Raw genomic sequence first — 9,715 nt, forward strand, 5'->3', positions numbered from 1 at the left:
TTTGGCAGAATAATGTTGTTGCTATATCATATATTCATGTTTATTTTGACCGTTCCTAGTGCAATAAATACTAAAATTACAATTTTTATAAAGTTTGAGGCTGTACGCCAATGTTTATTAGACAAAATATGCCCTTTGGGGGTCTCTCCTGGCTACACTATTGGTCTCTCACCCAAAATGTTTTGAAGTAAATCATATTACCACGTGTACAATCCAACAAAAATAGTCCAGTTGAAATCTCCGTAACCTTCCCTTATCAGTCATTTCAGCTTCGGGCGAACGTGCTCTCGGGACTATATTTTGAATCGAAAAGGGTTCGAAGTGTTAGGTCTGTTTGTTTGTGATTATATGTTAAATTTATACATCGATTGCGCCTGATTCACTGAATTTGATGACAAAATGCTTAAAGCTGTTTATTATGCTCCGGAGGTATCTTGTTATAAAAATATAATTCTTATAGGTACAAAACGTTGATTTTTTATATGTAAAATCAAAAAAATTTCAAAGTGTGTCTTTGCTTCTAATTTTGCGCACCCTGTTTTGCAATGTTTCACTTTAAAATTTCCAAGGTTTTTCGTTTTGAATAAAACTTATATTTTTCCCTTATTGACCAAGCTTACAACTATGCACGATCAAACATTCATTTAGTTCATTAGTTCAATTCGAAATTTATTACAGACTGAAATTGAAAAAGTCTTAGGTACGCAGAATATGAGCCCTCCACGATATTTGTGTGAGCTAGGGAAAGAATACTGAGTTAATTTAATGGGCAATATTATTTACCTTTTCGTTGTTTCCAATAATAATAAGGGGATAATTTATATGTAATGCTTGCGTGATCCAACCCATGTACACTGTAGTGCATAATTGATCGGACAAACGCCGATTTTCATACAAAATGGCCAAATTTGAGATGCTGTAACTATGGTTTGCTTTGATGGATTGAGCTCAATTTTTGACACGGAACTACAAATATGCTGAATTTTGTGTATACAAAGTATGAAATGTATTCGTTCACAGGTCTGGGCGTGGCAAGGCGTTGAAAAAATTGCAAAAGTGATCGGACAGCGGCACGCGTGTAAATCAAAGGGGTACCGCTGTCCGATCACTTTTGCAATATTTTCAACGCCTTGCCACGCCCAGACCTGTGAACGAAAACATTTTATACTTTGTATACACAAAACTCAGCATATTTGTAGTTCCGTGTCAAAAATTGAGCTCAATCCAACAAAGCAAACCATAGTTACAGCATCTTAAACTTGGCCATTTTGTATGAAAATCGGCGTTTGTCCGATCAATTATGCACCACAGTGTAAGTAATTGTTGCCCTTTTGAGGATTCATACGTACAATGTACTATGTAATACACGTTAATAATAAAAAATATACATATGTATACGACATGCACTCTTGATTGTTCAATGTTGTGTTGCTTTGTCGGCATTCAAAGCACGTGGCATTGCATTGTTAAAATCGAAGTAGGTACATGAAAAGACACAAGAGCAAGAGGTAATATTAGGGCTTTTGGTGATATTTTCACAACGGCCATTCAGAATGGTTCAACAGGTGCAGATGCGAAGATCACCCCTGCTGACTAACCGTACTCATCAAACTCATTGTAAAGTAAAACTTAAACTGTACGAACGCGAAAAAAGAATATGAACCACAAGCTTCCAGTAAAGACCAGCCACAGACAAACAGACGTCTCACTCTACTCACTTTTCATCGTTACCCTTTTTAACGGTTAGTTCAAATATTTTGTAGTTCGCAAGTTCTCGGTCACGGCGCTCGCATCGTTTTTACTCCTGTTTGACGTCTGTTTGCTGTGGACCAGCTATGGCAGATTACGGATGCGGATTCCCGGATGAACTGGTAGGGATTGATCAAGGCGACGATGGATCAAGTGATGTGCGCAGTTCGAGTATACGGGATGTTCTCGAATCCCTTCGAATCTCGCAGAGGGTGACGATAAGGTGATGCTCTTTCGTACTAGCTGTTTAACATTGCTTTAGAGGGTGTGACAAGGGAGGAATTACCGCGTCCGCCAATCCGAATTTCTATCGACGTTGATGAAATAGACGCGGTTGAAGAATTTGTGTACTACAAAAAGCTTATTAGACCGGTAGTCCTCTATGGACATCCATGCTTCATGTCATGAAGCATGAAGAGGACCAACGCGCCCATGGAGTTTTCGAACGGAAGGTGTTGCGTACCATCTACGGCGGAGTGCAGACGAGACTTGGAGAAGTCGAATGAACCACGAACTGCATCAGCTGCTGAGAGAACCAACCATCGTCTACACCGCGAATATCGGGAGGCTTCGGTGGACGGGTCACGTCATCAGGATGACGTACAAGAAGACGTGGTGCGCAGCAAGCTAGGTGGGTCGATCGAGTGGAGGACAATTTGCGGACCCTACGCAGAGTGCGGGACTGGAGGCACACAGCCATAGACCGAGTAGAATGGAGACGACTCTTACATACACCAGAGAACACTTAGGCCTTAGTCTGACCTGTAAGATAAGTCAGCTTCCATTAAGAACCCCTTCATTTAAACCGATTTGAACTGATCAGCATTGTACATCTAACTCGAATAAAAGTGATTGACTAGGGTCTTGTACCATTTGGGCAGGTGTACCTATTTTGGGCACTTGCCGCTAGAGGTGTGCGCCGATTTTAAATTTGTCGGCGGCGGCGTTTTGCACTTTTTTGGCCAGCGGCGGCGGCGTGATCGGCGTGACGCCGAATGAATTTTCGGCGGCGGCGTGAAACGGCGTGGCCATAATTTTTTAAATTTTTGTTAATTCCGTTAATCAATATCAGTGTTTTATTTTTTTAGTAACTCATCATTTTGAAGATGCAATGACATGTTTATAGTTACGGTTTAGTTATTTTTTTATTTTCACATGTTTTTTTTGAAAATTTATTGAAATAACTGTTATGGTGAATCAGCTGTTCAAAAAATTATCCAGAATGATTTAGAAGGTCCCGGAAGAAATTCTAGAAGAATTCCCGGTGGAGTTTTTAGAGGAATTTCCGAATAAACTCTTTAAGGAATTCCCGGAAAAACTCGTAGAGGCATTTCTCTAGGTACGCCTAGAGGAATTCCCGGATGAACTTCTGAACGAATTTCCAAAAGAGCATCTAAAAGAATTTCCTAATGAACTCTTAGAAGAACGTTTGGGGAAACTCCTGGAAGAATTCTGGGAACAAATCTTAGAAGAACTCTTAGAGAAATTGCCGGAGGAACTCTTTGAGGAATTTCCGGAGGAATTCTTAGAGGAATTACCGGTGGAACTCATAGAAGAATTTTTAGATGAAATTCCGGGCATTCCTTGTGCAATTCCCAGAAATATTTTTAGAGCAACTAGTATTGTGCATCCCAGCTTAATCACTCTTCTTCTTTCTTCTTCTTCTTTCTACGCCTGCCCAGCTGTCAAACTAGGGCAAGCAGGGATGGCACAGCTGTAACAGCTATAACGCCAACGATGTTTGTTTATAGTCAATTGACTTTCGCTGTCAGGGCATTGCAGTTTCATCGATTATCCATTCCCTTTTGGTATCTCTAGATTTTGCTGTTGATTTCTTTTAAAAAGCTGACTACATCACGGAGAAGGTCGATGTTTTTCCGGTCCCAAACATTGTAAATGTTGCAAAAGTTGTCCAGTTATTGCAAGTGACTGTCGAGGGGGGGACTTGAAGCCCTCGATCAGCCCCGGAAAGCTCAAAGGGAATTGCGCACAAATCGAACTGAATCCAACACAAAACATATCATGGTGTATAATGTTTATTTACGAGCTATCTTGCGGCCCTTGGCCATTCTCATCCTGCTCTACTCCTTTCTCCTAGTTCTGATTTCTCTATGGTATTCTGCTTACATACTAAATTACATTTTGGTACTCACTACTTGGGGCGCCCCCTACCGTAATGCTGCTCCGTTCGCGGCCATCATCATTGACGGCACCTCCCTACACGTTCTCCCGATGCACCAGCGTTCCGCCGGTGGACTTCGCTTCCGTCACGGATGATTACACAGCTCGGCTCGGCCCGTGTCTGATTTCCAGGGCGATGTGGTTTTGGCCCGCGATCGGAACGCCCGAAACTCCCTCGATCGAGCCGCCAATCCGGATAATTGGCTACCTCGGCTCCGTTTGCCGCAGTTGCCGCCTCGACCGGATGCACGTCACGAATAGAACCGCTATGCGCCTCCCACCGTGGATGGAATGGCTGTGAATATAAAACAAAGCCCTGCGGCACCAAATCCATTAGTCCTGGTGGTGATGTCACAGGTGGCAGGGACTTACTTCCGTATGGAAGGCTTTGTTTTTCCACACGACTGATGTTCGTGGAGGTTTCTGTGGTTGGCCTTCTATGTTACGGCTGTTCAGCGTGCGTGCCTGTGAATCAAGTGGCTTTCCTTTAAAATTGACACCCATGGAAATCGAAAATCTTCTTACCAGTCGTTCGTCTATTGTTCTCGTCTGCCGGGCGGTCGTCGACAACCTCCGATGATCAATTGCGACGGAGAGTACTGCGGAACAGATGCGGTTTCATATAAGCACGTAACCAATGCGCATTATGCTCTTCTTACCTAGCGATGTTGAGTTCCAGAAATTACTGCAGGCTGGTCCAAAAAAACGCCGAGTTGGATGGACTGAAGATCTACATCCAATAGAAAAATCGTTAGTCTTAATCACCGATTCCAATCGTTTGACTCACTTTGCGGCGGGTTCTGATTTTAAAGATGGCGGACGAGTGGCGTCCCTTCTGACGTAACACTAACGGTTTTCGGTTTTCGAAAATGGAATCTTTGCCGACCCGTAAAACTTTCACCGTTTTTGTAGCCCAGAACCAGCAACGAACTCGCGTGGTCCACGGCCGTGCTTTTCCGACGATTCCTGACTAATCACACACTTTTTCCGGACTGAAGCACTCTAATCTTTCTCTGGCCGCCGTGGGCTTTTCATGTGGCCTTTCTTGTTGCTGGACTAAAGTGGACTGATTTTCATTGCCCGAACGTAACTGCTCGTTCGCCCCTCTGTCTGCGACCGAGACTGTGTTGGTGTGAATCGACCCGAGTGTTGAGAGAGACGAAGAGAAGCAAAGTTTTCTCTCTTCGCTTGCAGCAGAGATGCATTTGAACGTGTTCTGTTCATGTTCTGTTCAAAACCTGTGCTCACGTGAGCCGTGTTCAAGTTCAAACAAAGTGGGTGTTCGAACACGGGGCACTGTGTAGCTAATAGCAACTGATTTGCGACCTTTGCAGTCACTCGGTCATCATCGCTGGAGCGTGCGTGTCGGTTGAGCAGATTTTCACAAGGTTTTTGCGACAGCGCTGGATGTGAAATATCCGTACAGCTTACTAAAAAAATGGCTAGTTCTCTATTAACAAAAAGTCAGATCTCTTCTCTTATGAGGTTTTCCCACCAAGAGGAGCCTCCTCCTCCAAATTCAAAGGGCTCATTACACTTGTTCAAGTCAGTTCCTGTACAACAATTTCTTCTCAATGATGTGATGTTGGACCGGATCTCCACGGAGGTGCTTCTTGCTAGTCTGATGCCAGGATCACATCTGCGAAACACGGCGGGCGTGTGGAGCCACACGTCAAAATATTGTTGAAACAAAAAACTATGTCCAGGGCTTGGCCCGTTTCTGACCTGGTGTTATCTCGGCCCCCAACATCCTACATAATGACATAGAATTCGGCACTTACAGGGACTTCGAGAAGACATCCATCGAATCAGTAGGGAACGGAAGTGACTGCGATCACCTGCGATGCAAATGCAAATGCGGCATCGTAAACCATCATGATTTTTATTTACTTTCGGTTAATGATCTGAGCTGTCAATTTTGAACACCATTTCGAGAGCAATCTAGTTGCCCAGACTGTGTTCAAAAAATGAGAACACGCACGTAAGAGCAACCAGGGAACCTTTTCGGCACGCTCATAGAACATGAGCGTTCAAAATGCATCTCTGGCTTGCAGTCTCGCTTGCTTCTGACGTACGGTGGACGAGCTTGCCTGAATCGCCACCCTCTCGTCTCAAAGCGTTCTTTTTGCCTATGCTCTCACGAACATTTGTACCGCCGGCCCGATCGTCGTCGAGATACGAGACTGATGCTGCAGATCGCTTATGTACTCCGGTCTGAGCTGTCTCTTCGTACGTGGCGAATGTGTGCGTTGCTGATGGTCGCCTGATGTGCGATGACTGTTTTCTGATCGATGATTGTTCGTTGGAATGAAATGACTTCTGCAGGGGTGCGCAAGATGTGGCGTTCGGAGCAATGCATTTTTAATATATGACGTGTTTACAATGTTTTAACTATTCCTATTTTTGTTTTCAATTGTAACACTAATACTGTTCGACCAAACTAAACGTAACACAGTCCATATTTGTTCCTTGTCGCAGCATATTTTACGCAGTAGAAGATTATGTGTTCGGCGTCTTCAGTTACATCGCAGCTTTCGCAAATACAATCGTCTGCCAGTTTCATTTTAAATAACCAGTAGCGTGAAAAATCGTGACCAGAGAGTAGCCTATTGAGAGTGCGTACTTCCTTGTTATTTAGATCTAACTTAAAGTGCCAGGGTCTATGAGGGATAGTGTTCTGTATCTGAAAGTACTTGCGGCCCTTTCCAAGCTCTGACGAGTAGTCCAGATACCATTGCTGAGCATCCTCCTCGCTGCGACGTTGGAAGTACCAAACCGCGTCATGAAGCAGTATTTTGTTGATGCAGATGATGTCTCCTTCCAGGACCTGTTTGGCCAGTTGATCCGCCATTTCATTACCTCGCACTCCCGTGTGTCCTGTTATCCATTGGATAGACGTCATCGTTGCGGCCGCCAGGACCAAGATTTGGTTGATCAGGTAATCTCGCACTTTTTTGTCCATTTGATCCAGAATGAACTCGCAGCCAACCCTGGAATCCGTCATTATGACTCCGTTGGATATACCATTACGATTGATGTACTGTAGCGCTATGAAGATTGCTTGGATCTCCGCCGACATGATACAGACGAAGTTTGACAGTTTCAAGCTGAGTCTGGTGTTGCTTGGCTCATGGAAAACCCCAATTCCGCATTCCATACCATTGCTTGACGCATCTGTATAAATAATAGGACGATTTCGATATTTTCCGTGGATCAGAGACAGTGTAAGCTGCCTCAGCACCCTGATGTTGGTCTGTTTTTTGGGCCACAGTTCCTCATTCAGTGTTGTTGAGATGTCCACTGATCCTGATAACGGAGACGCTGAAACTGCACATGTCATGTCCTGGAATATTTCTGCATGTTGTGCTGCTATTTGCTCGATGTAGGTGTACCTCTTCGATTCGTCCAACACGTCGCAGTTGTTGATCTGCTCCCATATAGGAGTTTTCCGGTAATAGTGCTTGACCACCTGCTTTCCAACTACCTTCAGCCGCCTGAATTGAAGCGGAGGCTGTGCAGCTATGGCCTGTAAAGTGTTTCTAGGTGTTGTTTTGGTGCAACCTGTGATTCTTCGTAGGCAGGCGTTATTGATAACATCAATTCGCTCCAAATTAGTTTTGCACGCAGAGCTGTATATACTAGAACCATATTCGATGAAGCCCCGAAAGAAAGCATTGTAGGCCATACCAAGTGTCGCTGGGTGACTGCCATACTTGGTACCGCTAATGACCTTGAGCATATTTAGGCGATCGGCCGCCTGCTTGGAGAGGTCCCTTAAGTGGGCGCCGAACCTTAGCGATCTATCTATCAATAGACCCAAGTATTTATGGAAGTTGACTGTTTCTATCACATCCGTGCCAATATGGATATTCAGAACCTTCGGAGAGTTCAAGAACAATATAGCCTTAGTCTTCTGCGCGTTGATGGTGAAATTCAGCTCATCTGCTGCCTCCACAAAACGTTCCATGAACTGGTTACCTCGTTCGTTGATTTCTTCTAGGTCTCGTCCCTCAATCATCACGGCGAAGTCGTCCGCATACTGAACGAGTTCGACACCTTCTACCCGGATACTATGGAGATTGGCAGTATAAATATTAAAGAGCGTCGGTGACAGTATGTCTCCTTGTGGAAGGCCTTGGCTAACATGTCGTGTTAGCGTATCAGCTCCGACCTGCAACTGTATTTTCCTGTCTGCCAGAAAAGCTAGCACCCAACTAGGAAATTCTGGTGGAAGTCCAAACGATAACATGCATTGCTCTAACTTATCCAGTTTGATTGCGTTGAACGCATTGGAGAGATCGATGAAGATTATCGCTGCAAGGTTCTTCTCCCGTTTAGCTAGGAATAATTTGTTCGTGACGTATTCCAAGCAGCCAACTGTTGACATTCCCTTCCTGAACCCAAAAGATAACCTCTGAAGAATGTTTCTTATTTCGATGTGTTGTTGCAGTTTTTCTAGCACGGCGGCATTCAAAATCTTCATCCCACAGTTTAGCATAGACAGAGGCCTAACTCCTTCTATTGATTCGGGGTCCTTCCCCGGTTTGGGAATTGCGACAACCTTGATGGATTTGAGATTTTCCGGGACAACGCCTGATCTCCAGATATGGTTCATGTCCATGATAATGGAGTCTCTCAATTCAGCGTTTAATAGTTTCAAGGAACTATATGCGATCCCGTCTGGACCTGGGGCTGAATGAGAAGACTTTTTCGACAAAAATTGGATCCAAAAGCTGCTTGTTAAAATGTCATAGTTAGGAAGATAAGAAGGTATGGGAGCAATGTTAGTTTCAAACGGGAAGTATTTGTTCAAAAACTGCTGCGCCATTTGCAAATCATCGTGTACTAGTACATTCTCCCTTTTCTTCTTCTTTCCGGTGAGTTTGCCTAATTGATTCCAGATGGTCTTTGCTGGAGTCCGAGGATCGAAGCTGGCAACGAATTCCTCAAACCGTTTCCGTGAAGATTCCTGTTTTTTCCTTTTGAAAATCGTTTCCTTTTTTCTCAGATCCAGTAGTGATTCCAAATCTCCACTGCGGTTGAATCGAGTTCTTGCTTCATTCTTCTCGTTCCATGCTAGTTCCACCTCGTCGCTTCACCAAAATTTAGGCACGTGCTTGTCCGGCTGTTTGGCTTTTTTGCTGATGATTTTCGATTGCCCCTGTAGATCGGAATAGCTAACAACTTCATACACACTGATTTTGCTGAATTCCTCTGCAATCTTGGTTTTATTGATGAAATATCCGTTCGGTCGTCGCTGGGCCAGCTCTACAACGGTTTCAATAGCAAGATGTCGACTACCTATTCCATAATTTAGAACCTTCATTCTAGCATCGTCAAACAGCCCTGGAGATACCAGAACAAGGTCGATTGCAGAAGGCGACTTGTTGAGTTCAACCGGTACGAACGTCATCTGTCCCTCGTTCAAAAGAATGTAGGCTTCGTCGTTTATAAGGTCGAATAGAGCTTGTGGTAGTTTAGCAGATCAAGTAGGCCGAGCCCTTGGAATTATCATTATTAGTCGAGACGTCAACTGGGGAAGTACCACATTGGCGACGAAAGAACCCCCGTTTGCTTTGGATGAGTAAGGTATGCGCACAGCAAAATCTAGCCAAAGAAAATCAAGCAGTAATAATGCATTCTAATTTATTCCCAAACCAAAAGCAATTCATCGTAAAAAAGCATTAATTTACTTTGAATCAACATCAAAACATTGTTGATTTGACTTTTTATATCCGTCATCTCGAGCTTTGCGCTTGAGTCCTTCCGTAAAGTTTTGCACAGT

General features: G+C 44.0%; 1 protein-coding gene and 1 long non-coding RNA gene across 3 annotated transcripts; both read right to left on the bottom strand.

Moving 5' to 3' along the window:
* Positions 1–3,769: 3,769 nt before the first annotated feature.
* On the bottom strand, positions 3,770–5,117 carry LOC115267585 (uncharacterized). Of its 2 annotated transcripts, XR_003897870.2 has the most exons (5): positions 4,718–5,117; positions 4,590–4,660; positions 4,456–4,529; positions 4,303–4,395; positions 3,770–4,246 (listed from the first exon to the last, which is right to left on the bottom strand). It is a non-coding gene; the product is annotated as an uncharacterized LOC115267585 (long non-coding RNA). The 2 variants fall into 2 exon arrangements; XR_009997108.1 differs by having other exon boundaries at positions 3,770–4,395.
* Positions 5,118–6,370: 1,253 nt separating this feature from the next.
* On the bottom strand, positions 6,371–8,317 carry LOC134286701 (uncharacterized). The gene has a single exon (XM_062848357.1). It carries the CDS (start codon positions 8,315–8,317, stop codon positions 6,371–6,373), a length of 1,947 nt encoding a protein of 648 aa, XP_062704341.1.
* Between the last annotated feature and the right edge of the window lie 1,398 nt (positions 8,318–9,715).

Source organism: Aedes albopictus, chromosome 2 (assembly GCF_035046485.1).
Source record: "Aedes albopictus strain Foshan chromosome 2, AalbF5, whole genome shotgun sequence".
NCBI classification, from domain to species: domain Eukaryota; kingdom Metazoa; phylum Arthropoda; class Insecta; order Diptera; family Culicidae; genus Aedes; species Aedes albopictus.

Excerpts from the sequence above, each read along its gene's own strand:
- LOC134286701 (XM_062848357.1), bottom strand. The coding sequence starts at position 8,317 with ATGTCAACAGTTGGCTGCTTGGAATACGTCACGAACAAATTATTCCTA.